This window comes from Leucoraja erinacea, chromosome 21 (genome assembly GCF_028641065.1).
Source record: "Leucoraja erinacea ecotype New England chromosome 21, Leri_hhj_1, whole genome shotgun sequence".
Taxonomy (NCBI): Eukaryota; Metazoa; Chordata; class Chondrichthyes; order Rajiformes; family Rajidae; genus Leucoraja; species Leucoraja erinaceus.
The window spans coordinates 34,817,052-34,834,534 of record NC_073397.1 but is presented as its reverse complement, the minus strand read 5'-3'; the positions used below and the strand labels follow the sequence as shown (position 1 = coordinate 34,834,534).

Below are 17,483 nucleotides of genomic sequence, written 5' to 3'. Positions count from 1 at the left end.
CCTGCACACTAGAGGAATTTTTAGAGGCTGATGAACCCACAAACCTGCACGTCTTTGGGGTGTGGGAAGAAACCGGAGCACCCGGCACAGGGAGAACGCACAAACTTCACACAGGCAGCACACGGGGTCAGATTGAACCTGGGGCTCTGGCGCTGTGAGGCAGCAGCTCTACCCGCTGCGGCCCTGATCTTGCAGCAATGATATCTTGAAATGAGTGCCCTCAAATAATCTCAGTGCGTCTGATGGTGGGGGAAGTGAGATGACTGGCTTTGTCAAGAAGCCTGAACAATCAGAACAGTTCTACATTGTGGAAATGGTGCTGTCCTGATGTTCCACTCTGCATCTGAAGATACTGCCTGGACCTAGTGTTTTTAGCCATTTATGTTTTCCCATTTCCAGCATCTGTAGTCTTTCTTTGATTTTTAATGCATATTTTGAATGCTGGGTTTTAGGAAGTGAATAATCAATTTTATTTTTGTCACTGTGCGTTGACTGTGAAGTTTTTGCTAAAGTATAGCAAGTAGTGCAAGAAAGGTGCTCACCTGTGTGACTGTTTGTGTGCCCTGGAACAGTATACAGAACTGATAAGTTTAAGAAAGAACTGCAGATGCTGGAAAAACCTAAAGGTAGACAAAAATGCTGGAGAAACTTAGCGGGCGAGGCAGCATCTATGTAGCGAAGGAATAGGTGACGTTTTTGGGTTGAGACCCTTCTTCAGGGGGTGGGGTGGGTGGGAAGATGAAACGAAGAGGCGGAGGCAGTGGGCTATGGGGGAGCTGTGAAGGGGAGGGGAAAGAGGGAGACAGATCTTTCGGGTCTTGACCTACAGGGGAAAGAGGGAGACGGAGGCTTTTGGGTCTCGACCTACAGAACTGACATGATGTATCTATGCGGGCTCGTTTGATATATTGCACTTAATAAAATGCGAAGCTGACCAGTTATGAACTTGTGTTTCTTCAGGTGCTGATGTAACTGAACCAAGTAGTTCGGATAGCAGGGGAGACCGATCTGATTTTTGTCAGAATGCGGAGGAACCACTGGCTGGTGTGGAATCGAGTTACCTGTCTCAGTTTGTTGCCTCGGTGAAAGAGGAGCAGCAGGTATCCACGGTGGCCAACCTGAGGGCGGCGTTACTGAGCAAGCACAGCTTCTTGTCTGTAAAGTCCGACCAACCAGGAGACGATAAATCTATTATTTTCGAGTACTTGCCTAAAGGTACACCCATTTTTATAAAAATAAAAATGTAGGTAGAGTTGCTGCCTCACCGCGCCAGAGACCAGGGTTCGATCCTGACCTCGGGTGCTGTCTGTATGGAGTTTGTACGTTCTCCCTGCGACCACGCCGGTTTGCTCCCACGTTCCGAAGGTGTACAGGTTTGCAGGTTAATTGGCTTTGGTTAAAATAGTGAATTGGCCCTAGTGTGTAGGATGGTGCTAGTGTACGAGGTGATCGCTGGTCGCTGCGGACTCGGTGGGTCGAAGGGCCTGTTTCCGTGCTGTATCTTTAAAGTGTGGTCAATTGCTCAAAACGGTTATATCGGCACTAACGCAGTTTTAAGAACGCGTTAAAAGTATCTTTTGTCTTCAGTGGAAAAACTTGCAGATAGTTTTAACATCACAGACTTAAATAAAAGGGATTAAACAGAAAATTGATAGTTCTTGGTGGACTGTCTCCCCACCAGCACCTTATTCCAATATTCCTTATCAATGGGCTTCAGTGATGTTCAGCTTTGTTGATGGTTCTCATTCTTATAGCCTTCTCATCCTTTTGTTATAAATCCACTCCCTTGTAGTGTTTTTTCCGTCGGAGCCATTGACATGATTAATAATTACTGCGGTGATCCTCGTGAAATTAAGTAGATTAATTAAACTATTCACAGTTCCTATTTAATTCTTTCCCCAAATGCTGATGGATGGTGTTCCATTTTGCTGCTTGTTTTCCAGTTTATTAGTGACGTGATACAAGAATCTTCACGGTAAAACATTTTGCATGTACATCATTTGTAGGAAGGAACTGCAGATGCTGTTTTCTACCGAAAATAGACGCAAAATGCTGGAGTAACTCGGTGGGTCAGGCAGCAGACACACAAATGCTGAAGTAACCATGACCCGCTGAGTTAATCCAGCATTTTGTGTCTATATTGCACCTACATCAGCTGGCTCGTGTACGTTTTCAGCACGATGAACACATAATCAAAAATATTCCACAGCAGAGTTTTGTCATAACTTTTTTAAACTGTCATTGTGAGCTCTTCACTTTGTTCTTAACAGATAAATGAGTGAATGCCAATTAGTTCTTGTTGTTTTTTTGTCAGTCTGCAAATAAATCAAATTGCAAGCTGTTTTTTCTAATGGGTGGAGCGAGCGGCAAGGCAGCTTATTTGTGGAGTAAGAAGAAATGATGGGGTTATAATGACAAATTCAATTGCAGAATGCACGAGTTATTTGTGCTTAAGCATGGATGGTTGAACCAATGGACACATGTAGATATATATCCTTGCGTGTGTTGAATGCAGAATGTAAAAGTCTAGGTTATGTAGTTGGTGAATTGCACAGTTAAAACGGCACCAGAGGGATGCATTTGGCCGCATGTCTTTGTACCAGATGCATAGTTTTATTGCCATACCTCAAACACTTGTGCTAATGTGTCAATTGCTTCTTAATACAGGCACCTTTTTACATTTGAGTTACTTGGGCAAATTTTGTATTGAGTAAAGCACTGCAGAGTTGTGGCTCAGATAAGCTTGTTACACTGGTGTTTCCACACCATTGTTTAATTCCATTTGTGTTTTGAATTGCAGTGCACAACTGTTCAGTGTTTCACATGTGTGTCCTGGGCCTGTGTTAAAATTGATTATTTTAATCATGTATAGTTTTTGGGAATGATCGATTGTGAAACTTTTGAATTGCACGTTTTACCATAATGAATGTAACGTTAGTCATATCGTTTAATGTCATTTGAACCTCAAATGAAGTTCAAACGAAATTTGGTTTCTGCAGTCATACAACAACAAAAAACTAAGACACACAATTAACACAATCCACACAAAAATCCATCACAGTGAATCTCTTCCTCACTGTGATGGAAAGCAAAGTCATTGTCTCTCCCTGTTTTCCATTCTTCTCCCGATGTTAAAGCCCCCGGCGGGCGATGGCAAGTCCCGCGGCCGTTAAAACCGCGCCGGGCGATGTAAGGCCCCGCTCCGGGTCGTTTTCAACCCCGCAATTCGGGCGGGAGAATTTGCCGCGTGGGAGCTCCGAAAAGCGGTCTCCCACCAGGGACCCGCGGAGCTCCTGATGTCACCGTTCACCGGGCCTGCGGGTGGAGCCTACGAAGCTCCGTAGTCGTGTCGCAGCCGCGCGCCACCACAGCTATCCACGCTCCGAAGCCAGCCAGCTCCCCAATGGTGAGTCCGTAGGCTCCGTGACTGGAGCCCCCAGGTCGTTCCGGTTGGAGGCCGCTCCACGGTGCTAGGCCCCAACGACAACGGAGACCCGACAGGGAAAAGATCGGGTCCCCCGTACAGGGAAGAGATTTAAAAGTTCCCGCCCCCCACATATACACAGCTAAAAACAATATACAAGCCACTACAAACTATACACTCAGCCGGACAAAAATTAAAAAAAGGACAGACGGACTGCAGAGGCCGCTGTTGTTAGGCGCAGCCAACTTATAGTGATGTGGAGTTGGTGTGGAGTTTGTAAGTATTGGCTAAACATACTCTGTAATTGAGTGTAACGTTCTAGCTTCATGGGGGGGGGGGGAAGCTGTATCTTAAAGTCATGGTTTACGAACGAACGATGGTGTCAATATTCTAATCTTATTGCTCGAATCCTATGCCTCCAAATGTTGACCAACAAAGTATCATCTTGGTCAAAGCGTAACAGTTTCCATTTTAAATGAATGGAACTTCTTGGTCATTGGTTCTTTTTCATCTTGACTATCCCGTCCCGCCATGCTGTGAAGGGGTGGATGCTTTCAAATTCTAAAAACCCCAGGCAGTGGTACAGAAACTTGGTCAAGCACTGACAATGTGGGCCAAAGGGCCTGTTGCGATGCTGTACTGTTCTATGTTCTAGGTGCACACATTGGCTACCAACTTGAACCTTTCGTTTTGTGTTAAATCTATCATTTCAAGTTACACTGAGCATTATATTTAAGATGCAGCAATTGCATATTGCCTCAAATTTTGCATTTTTCCGTTGGTTTTCTGAAATAAAGAAACCGTTTCCGATCATTTGAATGTTTGTTGTAGGATTTGTGTGGTGGTCTATCTGATGCCTGCTGGGAAACTGCTTGAATAAAAGTTTGCTTCAGTCACAAATTGATACATCTTCTGGCAAAGTAAATGATGAGTCATTTCCATGTTTAGTTTCACCTGCCTCATTGACAGCACCAATCTGTGTTCTTTTAACCAGGGCAACAATTTAGTCTGTTTTCAAAAAAGCAACCTCCGACCGCCATGGTTACTTTAAGATTCCTAGTTTCTTGAAGCTTTGGGAATTCCTCTCGATCTGTAGGATCTCCGGTCCTCTCTCACTGACACAGGAGAAACACAGCAGACTTCTACTGCAGTGCAGAGCTTTTTTTATTTGCCGAGAGCCAGCTGGGTGAGACTCGTTTCCTGTGTTTCTCAGGGCCTGGAAATAACTTGAATCATTCAGAGGATGCACATGATTACCAACAAAGAGACTTGTCTCCACTGACCTCCCAATTTCCAGAGCCGAGTCCTCCCAGGACATTGCAGTGTGAAGAACCATTATCGGATCCAATCTCACACCAACAGGCCGACTCACGCCAACAGCCTGACTCCCCGCAGCAGGTAAGAATCAAAACCATTATATGAACAGTTACAAGTAGAAAATAACTCATAACTTAGAAGAATTCATGTGAAGATTGATAATTTGAATGCAAATTAATTCTGTCTAAACTTAATGTCCCGTGGAAAATACAGCAATAGCTTTTCAGTACTGTAATTTATTTTTAACACTTACCTTTGTTTATTGTTACTAATTAAATCACAGTTCATTATTAACTTGTGTTATTTTACGGTTACAGATCAATGTAGACAATACCGAGGGGATCTTGGCTCAATCGTACGGAAGTGCCGATTCAGGTATTCAGTGTTGTTTCAAATCAGCACAGACTTTCCACTGCACAAAGTTTGCTGCACTCTAACCGTATTTCCTTCCCTCAGGACTCGACGCCCGCAATGCAGCGGATTTCTCGACCGGTGAAGAGGCGGAGATGGGGACTAGCTTCATCGCAGACGACGGCTCGGCGATTGGCAGTAGCCCGTTGCCAACTACAGGCCAGCAGCCGCTAGATGAGTTTGCTTGTAGATTCTGCAGCATGAGATTTAGCAGCCTTGAAAACCACACCGAACATGAATATCAGCACGCGTTGTCAATTCTGCCTCACAACGTCTCTAACCAGATGATGCCGCACACGACAAGCTTTCACATGCTTCCTGTACTGGCCTTCCGGTACCAGTGCTCTAAGTGTCCTGCCAGCTTCACGTTGAAGTCGAACGCCGAGCGCCACGAGAAAACCGTCCACTTCAAGCGTAAAAAACTGGAGTGTTCGTTCTGCCTGAAGTCCTTCCGTGACCGAACCGACTTAAACCGCCATGTCGCGTCGGTGCATTCGTGCGAGCGGGCCTTTGTGTGCAGCGACTGCGGGAAGAGTTTTGGCGTGCAGAAAAACCTAATGAATCACATGAAAATTTGCAGTCATAGTGGTGCCCAAGGAGACACTGAGCACTCTGACCAACTTTTGGATAGCCAGGCCCTTAAAGCAGATGAGAATGATTGTAACAGTTGTACACCCTCACTCGATTCCAATCAGCGTCTCCCCACTTCACAGCTCAGCGACACAGAATTGTCCGAATAATGAAGTTTGCTCTTGCTTGGTATAGTGAACATTTGGATAGGTCTTCAGCATTTACATGGAGTACATTTACATTCTATTACTTTGTGCACTTCCTCAGGCATTTTCAAATCTTAGTTAAAACAGATTACACTTCCTACGGTAGACAAAAATGCTGGAGAAACTCAGCGGGTGAGGCAACATCTATGGGGAGAAGGATCGCTCCATAATTGCTGCCTCACCCACTGAGTTCCTCCAGCATTTTTGTCCACCTTCGATTTTTTTTCCCGCATCTGCAGTTCTTTCTTAAACACTTCTTACTGTAGTTTGTCTTTGTACATACGTCATACTGACTTTGCAGGGCAAAGTTGCTCTCTTGGGTTGCTGAGCACTTTTTTAATATGGATAAGTGTCGTGACTAGAAATGGAAGAATAAACATTTTAAGCAAGATCTATATATTTAGTCGTTGGCTGGTTTTGTGGTGTCAATGATCCAATTGTTACGGTTCTGGAAAAAACTGTAGAAATCCATTATCTTTTTGTTATTTATTTTTACTTGTTCACTTATCCACTTGTGTTTTTGTACTTTTTTTTTAATGAAAGGTTTTCAGACGATGGGCTTATCCTGAAACCTGTTTGTTCTTCAGCTGAGATTATTCAGGTCTATCATTGTCGCGTGTACCGAGGTACAGTGAAAAGCTGTGTTTTGCCTTCTCTCCTGCAGGATCAGAGCTATAACAGGAATATACAATGAAGTACAATGGGTGGAGCAAAGAGGAAGATAGTATAGAATAGAGTTCTCGGCATTGTAGCATATGTTTAATGGGGCTGTCCGCGCAGAAGTCAAAATATCGCGACATATACACGAGAAGTCGATAAATGTAGTCAGTTGATGATTATGTATTTTAATTGGGGAAAGTGCGTATTTAGAGTATTTATCCCTGCAACTTGTCATAGATTTATAGAGCCATGTTTATTTGTGCTGGCAAAGCTCGGTATTAAATTCCGTGAGCTTCATTAAGGATTATTATTAAGAAAGTTAAATATGTTGTATTAATCCCCCCCAGCAATGTAGATGGAGAATGAATGTGGAATACAATGAAAGATGAAGTTTGAATTGACTTCACTGATGTAGCCTAGTCTCGGTGTAGTGGCATCAAATATTAGTTCACACGTCTTTGCGTTAATAGTCGAAATAAAATTATTTTTTTCCCCCTATTACACAGTAGTAGTCTACTATTTTAATCTAGTAAAGTACTTTAGTCAACTAGTTTGGTCTGAAGAAGGGTCTCGAACTGAAACATCACTGATTCCTTTTCACCAGAGATGCTGTCTGACCTGCTGAGTTACTCCAGCTTTTTGTGTCTATCTTAAGTAGTTTACAGGGTTTATGTCATGGTTCAATGTGCAGCACCACCTGTAGTATTAGTGCAGGGCTTTTTGGTCACGTTCTAACTTTCATCATTAAACATTTGTTTCTCAACTACTAAATGTTAGCATCCCGCTTTGATAAGCAGTCAGTCTCAAAGGTTGTTATTAGTTTTATTATTATATATACTAGTTACTGTTTGCCTCTTATTTTCTGTACCTTAAGGACATGTATGCCCTGAAAGATATCCACTGCTTGATAAATAACCAGTGTGTGTAACACAAAATTCTCCATGCATAATCTCTAAGAAAGTTGTTAAAAGTCTTTTCTTACTTGTTACTTTCTAGTACTTTCAACATGTGGCTCATGTTGTTGTGTGTCATAAAATTCAATAAATTTTAGATTGTAATTAAATGATCTGATTTCCTATTTATCTGTGCTAATGCGACCATTTAAGCAACAAGCTTTAAGAAGCGTTAGTATTTTCAAGATATACTTACCTCGTGCTATAATTGCTTGTGCTCTTTAAGCTGCAGTGCAAGATGTAGGTTGGCTTATCAATGCAGTCTCACGATTGGGAATTTGGACTGGGACAATTCATTTGCCAATATAATTATACTTTACCATAATATGTTTGCTTCTAATAAAAAATATTATTTAAAATAAAACCAATCCATTTGCCAATAGTACACATATAATGTTCATTATTTAACTCATGAAGCTGGAAACGACCTTGCCTTGAATAGCTGCATGTGAATTGAAGTGTGGCATCTTCACCTTTGCTTCTACCTGCCGCTTCTTGAAGGCTACAGGATGCTTGTTATGATACTCATCTGAATGAAAACCAAGAACCTTGGAAGGCATTTGAATTCTCTGTCAATAATTTCCATAGGTTGGAAGTCTGGTCAACAATTGCTTCCAATACTCTGCTTCAGGGCACTGAATAAATGGCGCCATGGAACTGAAGTTTGTTTTCTTATTCTTTCCTAAATTTAATCTTCTTGCCATTTTAGCAAAATAGTTTACTGGTTATTTTTGGTTGGACTTTGGTAGCCAGACGTTTAGTTTATTGCCACGTGTGCCGAGGTACAGTGAAAAGGCTTTCTTGCGTGCTAGCCAATCAGCGGAAAGACTACATGATTGCAATCGAGCTATCCACAGTGTACAGATTTGTTGCAATGGGTGTTTATGAGAATGGAGCGGTTGTAATGCGTGGTTGCAGATTCAGCGCACAGAGTCCCACTGGCTTTGGCGCCATCTTGGAAATAGTCAAATATGATGTTGACTGTTGACCACACGTTAAATTTCCTTTCTTATATCAGCGACACAGTATTATAGAATAACAAAGGTAATTCTAATTATGTAGAATTGTTATTTCATCTTTTCTCCCCATATTGCCAATTCTTCTTTCCCCATTGACCCATTGGTTTTTACAACAAGAGGTTTTCATAGCGTGAAGTTTCTCGGGAACGCAATGATTGTCTTAAAAGAAAACTCCATAGCATGTTCTTCTGTTGTTGTTGTTGTACAAATCAGGAGCATCTGTGGGTTTCAACGTGCATGTCCATTTCCACAACTCAGGACTGCAATATAGTGAAACTTGGTAGAGGAAGTTCTCTCTGAAATGAACCGACTATCTTAAGTTGAATAATCGTAATAATACGTGCGACAAGCTTTGCTATGTTGATGACAAATGTGTAAAATGTGCAAACGAAAATATAACTGGAAGCTGAAAATTGTGTATCTAAAATTATATGTCTATTCTGGATCAGTATTAATTCAATTGTTTTCACATTTTGCAGTTAACGAATTTACTGTGATAAGAAAGAAGTTCAAGTGCCCGTACTGCAGCTTCTCCGCGATGCACCAGTGCATCTTGAAAAGGCACATGCGCTCTCACACGGGGGAACGACCATATCCGTGTGAAATCTGTGGCAAGAAGTTCACCAGACGGGAACACATGAAGAGGCACACCTTGGTAAGTAACGTGTACACGACTGTTATTTCAGCATTCGCCCATGAACATTACGGCATGATTACTGCTCCCATTACCGCAGGGAGGTTGCAAGGAACTGCGTCAGAGGCCCGGGCTCGATTACTGACCTTGGGTGCTGTCTGTACGGAGTTTGTATGTTCTCCCCGCGACTGCGTGGATTTTCCCCGAGTGTCCCGGTTTCTTCCCAAACAACCAACACGATCTCCCGGTGGCTCAGCATTTCAAGTTCCGAATCCGACCTTTCTGTCCTGGGTCTCCTCCTTGGCCAGAGTGAGGACCACCGTAATTTGGTGGAGCAGCACCTCATATTTCACTTGGGCAGTTTACACCCTAGCGGTATGAACATTGACTTCTCTAATTTCAGGTAGTCCCTACTTTCTCCCTCCCCTGCTCAGCTCTCCCACAAACCACTGGATCCTCTTCTTCCTTTCTTCTTCTTCCGCACCCCCCCCCCCCCTCCCCCCATCACTCACCCATCCTGAAAAAGGGTCTGAAAAAGGGTTGCCTATTTCCTTCGCTCCATCATTGCCTCACCTGCTTTTCCTTCATTTTTGTCTCCAAAAATAGTGTAGGTTACTGCCTCACCCTGGTCTGAGGAGCACCATCAGCACCTTCCCACCAAAAGCACAGAACTGATACTCTTCCCTGTGGCTTTTAAAATCTTTCCCCCTTCTGTTTCATGGCTGACATTGGAATCATTGCCTTTTTTTTCAATGGTTATACCTTCTGAAATACTGATAAACCATTTGGTTATTCAGTTCAGGCCTTGTGTGAATAAAAAATGGTTATATAAAAACCAGGTAAAGGCTGGTGTGAAAAATGGAGCTATTCATTGGGTGAATTACAATCGCCAAAACAAAATGTTTGTAGCATTGAGTTCCTTATTTCATATGTACACCTACAGTAAATCATCTAGGCTGCTGTTAACCAAAAGGCGCATGCACAACACTCCAGATGTGGCCAGTTTAGATCTGTTCTTAAACTGTGACCCCTGGTTCTGGACTCTCCCAACATGGGGAACATTTTTCCTGCATCTCGCCCGTCCAATCCTTTAATAATTGTATTTGTTTCTATAAGATTCTAAATTCCAGTGACTACAAGCCCAGTCGATCCATTCTTTCAACGTATGTCAGTCCTGCCATCTCGGGAATTAACCTGGTGAACCTACGCTGCACTCCCTCAATAGCAAGAATGTATTTCCTCAAATTAGGAGACCAAAATTGCACACAATACTCCTGGGCAGTCTCACCAGGGCCCTGCACAACTGCAGTAGGACCTCCTTGCTCCTAAACTCAAATCCTATCGCAATGAAGGCCAATGCCATTAGCTTTCTTCACTGCCTGCTGTACCTGCATGCTTACTTTCAGTGATTAATATACAAGCACACCCTGGTCTCGTTGCACCTCCCCTTTTCCTAATCTGATACCATTCAGATAATAATCTGCCTTCCTGTTCTTGCCACCAAAGTGGATAACCTCACATTTATCCACGTTATACTATATCTGTCATCTCACCCAACCTATCCAAGTCACTCTGCAGCCTCATAGCATCCACATTGCAGCTCAGACTGCCACTCAGCTTTGTGTCATCCACAAACTTGGAGATGTCACATTTAATTCCCTCGTCCAAACCGTTAATATATATTGTAAATAACTGGGGTCCCAGTACCGAGCCTTGCGGCACGCCACTAATCACCACCTGCCATTCTGAAAAGGACCCGTTAATTCCTACTCTTTGCTTCCTGTCTGCCAACCAGTTCACTATCCATGTCAATACCCTACCCGCAATACCATGTGCTCTAATTTTGCACACTAATCTCTTGCGTGGAACCTTGTCAAAGGCTTTTTGAAAGTCAAGTTACACCACATCCACTGGCTCTCCCTTATCCATTCTACTTGTTACATCCTCAAAAAATTCCAGAAGCTTAATCAGGCATGATTTCCCCTTCATCAGTCCATGCTGACTTTGGACCGATCCTGTCATTGTTTTCCAAATTCGCTGCTATAACGTTTTTAATAATCGACTCGAGCACCTTCCCCACTGCCGATGTAAGGCTAACTGGTCCATAATTCCCCGTTTTCTCTCCCCCTCCTTTCTTAAAAATTGGGGTTACATTGGCTTCCCTCCAGTCCACAGGAACTGATCTAGAGTCGAGAGAACATTGGAAAATGATCACCAATAAATCCACGATTTCTACGGCCACCTCCCTGAGTACTTGGGGGTGCAGACCATCAGGCCCTGGGGATTTCTTTGCCTTCAGTCCCAACAGTTTACCTAACACCACTTCCTGACTAATGTGGATTCCCTTCCGTTCCTCCCTCCCACTAGAGTTTTACAAATTCTGTTCAGACAGCACCCTTGGTTGGGATGGGACCCAGGTCTTTGGCGCTGTAAGGCAGCAACTCCACTGCTGCACCACCTGTAGTATTCTTCACGTCTGACATCTTTTTGAATGATTACCAACATCACTTACCTGTTTTCAATTTTCTATCTGGGATTTTAAGGTAGAGGTCTGTAGATGAACCCTTATTAATGCATGCCATTTATAATCTCCACTGCATATGTATGCATGCCACCCATTACATGGTATCACGGTACTACACTAACAAGGTCAGCCAGCTCTCAGAAGCCACGCCGGGCTGGGTGTAAATGGCTGGAAGTTTAAATGTTCTGGATTACCTATGGAATAAAGATTAATCTTTGACTATGTGTGTTGTCGTGGATCTTTCACAAACGAGGTCTTTAATTTAAAAAGAACCCAACACTAAGCATTTATTCTCTTTTATTTAGGTGCACAGTAAAGACAAAAAGTACATCTGCAAGGTGTGCAACCGAGTGTTCATGTCGGCAGCCAGCGTGGGCATTATGCATGGTTCCAGACGCCATGGGATATGTGTGGACTGTGCGGGGGGAAGCCTGATGTCTCAGCTCGACCAGGACGGCACCGATGAGTCTCCAGACGGGATGTTCTCCGCAGAAAGCCACTACCCGGATGATCACGGCGAGGGCCCCTACGCGGATGATCACGGAGACGGGCCCTACACGGATGACCCTGGCGAGGGCCCTTACACGGATGATCACGGAGATGGCCCGTACACGGATGAGCACGGAGACGGGCCCTACACGGATGATCCTGGCGATGGCCCTTACACGGATGACCACAGAGATGGCCCTTACCCAGATGGTCATGCTGAAGAAGTCTATCCAGATGACCACGAAGGTCCCTATCCAGAAGATCACGGCGAGGGTCCTTACCCGGATGATCACGGAGACAGGGAGAGGGAGATTGACGAAGAAATGGCAGATGGCGAGGAGGAGATGAAATGGAAGGATAATGTAATTCCCCAGGCTGATATAATCCTCGAGGCCAAGGAGGTGATCGACTCCCAACAAGACCAAGAGAATCAGGAAATTCCCGTAGCAGATGACAAGGACTTTGGGTGGATTTCCCAGGAGATGTAGCCTGCGGGTTATTTTTACATTCTAGAGTGCTTCAATGCACTGTAGTCCCTTAGAGAGCTAGCTGTTTCACTAATCTACACGGTAAATTGTAGTTGGGCAGTTTTACAAGAACGTTATATTTACAAAGAATATTACTCAAAGATATGAACACCACGGTGATTTTTCACGTTTATTGTCCAATTGTGAAATTTAGGATTAGACGTTGTTAAAATTTGGGGCATTGTGGTTCGATACACCTTTCTTAAATTTCATTTTTTTTTTTTTTTTTTGGGGGGGGGGGGGGGGGGGGGTGGGGGATTTTTGAATCATTTTATTTAGTTTTATTTGTTGTCCTTAAACTGCTAATCCAGAATTCCCAGGTAAATGCAGGATCCAAAGCACATCCTTGGTAACTGTTGAGAGATGATGAAACTGTCAACTGAGTAGCAAATGTTTTCTCCGACTGTTTGCTTCCCGCGACACGATCAAGTTATCATTCCCTCTTTCAGCTCAAAGATGCATCCAGATGTGAAAGCCCCCATCATTATGTGTGTTAGTAGATTAGATAACCTTGGTAAATTATGTGCGGGGAAAAAAAAAGAGATGAAAATCATGTGTACATTCCCATTTAAGAAGATTCTCCACTCTGGAAAGAGTTGAGGCATTCCTTCCTTTCTATCAGCTCTGTTTGTGCACCTAAATTCTGCCATAGATTTAGTTTTGAGTTAGTGCATTTTCAAGAAGTGTTCAAAATGGGGGTTCTTCGCTATGGTGGGTGTGAGTCATGTGTGTCGCATTGTGTTCTTTTAACATTTTCAGTGTCTATATTCTTTGGGCTACTCGTGAAGATTAATTTTGGATGTCACACGGAAAAAAAAAAAAAACCACACACACACACACACACACACACACGTGCTTCATGAAGTTCAAAGCTGTGCCAGATTTCTACTCTGTAGACAAGGAAGTAAGGAGTTAAATTATTTGTTGCATTGGTTAAAAAGGTAGCACATTGCTTTTTTAAGTTATAATATACACTAAATACTGAATATATACCAAAATTATATGTTTTAATAGAATTTACTTTGGATATGTTACAGATGATTTTTCTTTATCATTTAGAAAATGCAAAAAAAAAACTGGAAATGTTCAGTATATTTCAGAAAATCAAATCTTATCATGTTTTGGCTTATTAGTGGTAATATGTGCAAACCCTTACTAAATTAAGCCATAACTATGGTTACTTTTTAGAAATCTATATTGTTGTATTTCAAATATCTGCCTTTTACATTAAGAGTTTTTGCCTGATGAAATTTTTGAAGAGTGCCGTGTGAGTATGCTGTCTATGTTTTCAACATGCTTACAGCTGGATTTAAGAGAGAGCTTAAAGCTGTTGAAATCTTCTGCTTGGAATAATATTCTATATGATACTGACTTTGTAATTATAAACCTGTGTTTGTATTCAAGATGTGTTTAATATTCAGAGTTAGTTATGAGTAGTGGGAAAAGATGACTGTGCATTGTACTGATCTTTGTAAATGTAGCAATGACATTTTTTTTTAGGTGATTATGCTTTCTGTATCTTAGGCACACCAAAGGTCTGCCTAAAGTTCATGTGCTGGGGATAGCTTGGATATACTCACCCGATTCAATCTTAAATAAACTCGGAATTGCTGCCAAAGCAGACAGGTGCTGTGCTTGTTTTGAAGCTTGTATGTAATTTTTGAACACAGTACAGGTATCTCATTCCCAGTTCCTTGGGTCTCAACGCAAAATGTCACCCATTCCTTCTCCCCAGGGATGCTGCCTGTCCCACTGAATTGCTCCAGCATTTTGTGTCTATCATAGAAACATAGAAAACAGGTGCAGGAGGAGGCCATTCGGCCCTTCGAGCCAGCACCGCCATTCATTGTGATCATGGCTGATCGTCCACAATCAATAACCTATGCCTGCCTTCTCCCCATATCCATTGATTCCACTATCCCCGAGAGCTCTATCTAACTCTCTCTTAAATCCATCCAGTGATTTGGCCTCCACTGCCCTCTGTGGCTGGGAATTCCACAAATTCACAACTCTCTGGGTGAAAAAGTTTTTTCTCGCCTCAGTCTTAAATGGCCTCCCCTTTGTTCTGGAGACTGTGGCCCCTGGTTCTGGAGACCGTGGCCCCTGGTTCTGGAGTCTGGCCCCTGGTTCTGGAGACTGTGGCCCCTGGTTCTGGAGTCTGGCCCCTGGTTCTGGAGACTTTGGCCTCTGGTTCTGGACACTGTGGCCCCTGGTTCTGGAGACTGTGGCCCCTGGTTCTGGAGACTGGCCCCTGGTTCTGGACACTGTGGCCCCTGGTTCTGGACACTGTGGCCCCTGGTTCTAGACACTGTGGCCCCTGGTTCTGGACACTGTGGCCCCTGGTTCTGGAGACTGTGGCCCCTGGTTCTGGAGACTGTGGCCCCTGGTTCTGGAGACTGTGGCCCCTGGTTCTGGAGACTGTGGCCCTTGGTTCTGGAGACTGAGGCCCTTGGTTCTGGAGACTGTGGCCCCTGGTTCTAGAGACTGTGGCCCCTGGTTCTGGAGACTGTGGCCCCTGGTTCTGGACTGGCCCCTGGTTCTGGACACTGTGGCCCCTGGTTCTGGACACTGTGGCCCCTGGTTCTGGACACTGTGGCCCCTGGTTCTGGAGACTGTGGCCCCTGGTTCTGGAGACTGTGGCCCCTGGTTCTGGAGACTGTGGCCCCTGGTTTACTGGCATCCTTTTTTTTAAATGTGTAGGATGGAGCTGCTGATGCTGGTTTATACTGAAAATAGACACAAAATGGTGCAATCATGCAGCATCTCTGGAGGAAAGGAACAGGTGACGCTGCAGTCTGGAGAAGGGTTCTAACCCGAAACGTCACCTACTCCTTTTTTCCAGGGATGCTACCTGACTCGCTGAGTTACTCCAGCATTTTGTGTCCTGTCTTATATTTAAATGTTTTTTGTACGTCTTCAATGAACAGCGTATCCAAATTATGAATGATCATCCGTTCAATATTAAAAGAAAGTAAAATATTTTATTGTTCTGGCTTATAATGTGCAAGTCTTGTGCTGTTCTGCTCACTTGCTGGGTGACCTTTTTCTCTGAGGAACACTATACTAGCATGAGCCACCAATGATGCAAACAGAGGCATTTGTTTTATCTATTTGAAAATACCGGAAGGTACTTATCTATAGGGCAATGTCATAGAAAAAACCATCGAAAAATAGGTGCAGGAGGCCATTCAGCCCTTCGAGCCAGCACCGCCATTCATTGTGATCATGGCTGATCGTCCCCAATCAATAACCCGTGCCTGCCATCTCCCCATATCCCTTGACTCCACTAGCCCCTAGAGCTCTATCTCTCTTAAATCTATCCAGTGATTTGGCCTCTACTGCCCTCTGGCAGGGAATTCCACAAATTCACAACTCTCTGGGTGAAAAGGTTTTTTTTTTTTTTTTTGTTTTTTTTTCTCACCTCAGTCTTAAATGGCCTCCCCTTTATTCTAAGACTGTGGGGCCCTGGTTCTGGACCCACCCAACATTGGGAACATTTTTCCTGCATCTAGCTTGTCCAGTCCTTTTTATAACGTTATATGTTTCTATTAGAACCTCCCCTCATCCTTCTAATCTCCAGTGAATACAAGCCTAGTCTTTTCAATCTTCCTCATATGACAGTCCCGCCATCCCAGGGATCAATCTTGTGAACCTACGCTGCACTGCCTCAATCACAAGGATGTCCTCCCTCAAATTAGGAGACCAAAACTGTACACAATATTCCAGATGTGGTCTCACCAGAGCCCTATACAACTGCAGAAGAACCTCTTTACTCCTATATTGAAATCCTCTTGTTCTTGTATGAAGGCCAACATTCCATTAGCTTTCTTCACTGCCTGCTGAACCTGCACGCCAACTTTCAGTGACCGGTGTACAAGGACGCCCAGGTCTCGCTGCACCTCCCCCTTACCTAACCTAACCCCATTGAGACAATAATCTGCCCCCTTGTTTTTGCCGCCAAAGTGGATAACCTCACATTTATCTATATGATACTGCATTTGCCACGCATCTGCCCACTCACTCAACTTGTCCAGGTCACCCTGCAACCTCCTAACATCCTCTTCACAGTTCACACTGCCATTAATACGATCCTATAGGGACAATTTTTACATTTTACCAAGCCAATTAGCCTCCAAACCTGTAAGTACGTCTTTGGAGTGTGGGAGGAAACTGAAGATCTCGGCGAAAACCCACGCAGGTCACGGGGAGAACGTGCAAACTCCGTACATACAGTACTCGTCGTTGAGATCGAACCCGGGTCACAGGCATTCGCTGCAAGGCAGAAACTCTACTGCTGTGACCGCGTGGGTTTGCTCTGAGATCTTCGGTTTTCTCTCACACTCCAGTTAGGTTAATTGTCTTGGTATAATTGTAAATTATCCCCAGTGTATGTAGGATGGTGTTAATGTGCAGGGATCGCTGGTCAGTGTCGACTAGGTGGATCGAAGGGCCCATATCTCTAAACTAAAACCGACAAAGTGTTTCCTGTTTAGTGGTGGCCCAACTGATACAGAGTGGCTGCCTCACAGCCCCAGGTTTGATCCTGACCTCAGGTGCTGTCGGTGTGGAGTTTGCACGCACTCCCTGCAGCCGTGTGGATTTCCTCTGGGTGCTCTTGTATTCCTCCCACATCCCCAAGGGGTGTGGGTTAGAAGCATGGAACTGCAGATGCTGGTTTACGAAAAATGTCACAAAGTGCTCTGCAGGTCAGGCAGCATCTTTGGCGAACAGGGATAGGTGATGAGTGGA

The 17,483-nt window shown here is 43.9% G+C and overlaps 1 protein-coding gene across 4 annotated transcripts in view; it reads left to right on the top strand.

Moving 5' to 3' along the window:
• The window catches only part of LOC129707519 (zinc finger and BTB domain-containing protein 46-like), a 48,572-nt gene extending 34,217 nt beyond the window's left edge, over nt 1-14,355 (top strand). Inside the window, exons 4-8 of one of the 4 annotated variants that reach the window (XM_055652626.1) lie at nt 961-1,215; nt 4,638-4,822; nt 5,059-5,116; nt 9,040-9,215; nt 12,024-14,355. In XM_055652626.1, the coding sequence (XP_055508601.1) occupies nt 961-1,215; nt 4,638-4,822; nt 5,059-5,116; nt 9,040-9,215; nt 12,024-12,695 (1,346 nt within the window). In that variant the 3' untranslated portion in view covers nt 12,696-14,355. Of the gene's footprint in view, nt 1-960; nt 1,216-4,637; nt 4,823-5,058; nt 5,117-5,197; nt 7,727-9,039; nt 9,216-12,023 lie in introns of those variants that run through there. The other 3 variants (XM_055652629.1, XM_055652627.1, XM_055652628.1) reach the window with 3 other exon arrangements.
• The last annotated feature ends 3,128 nt before the right edge of the window (nt 14,356-17,483 follow it).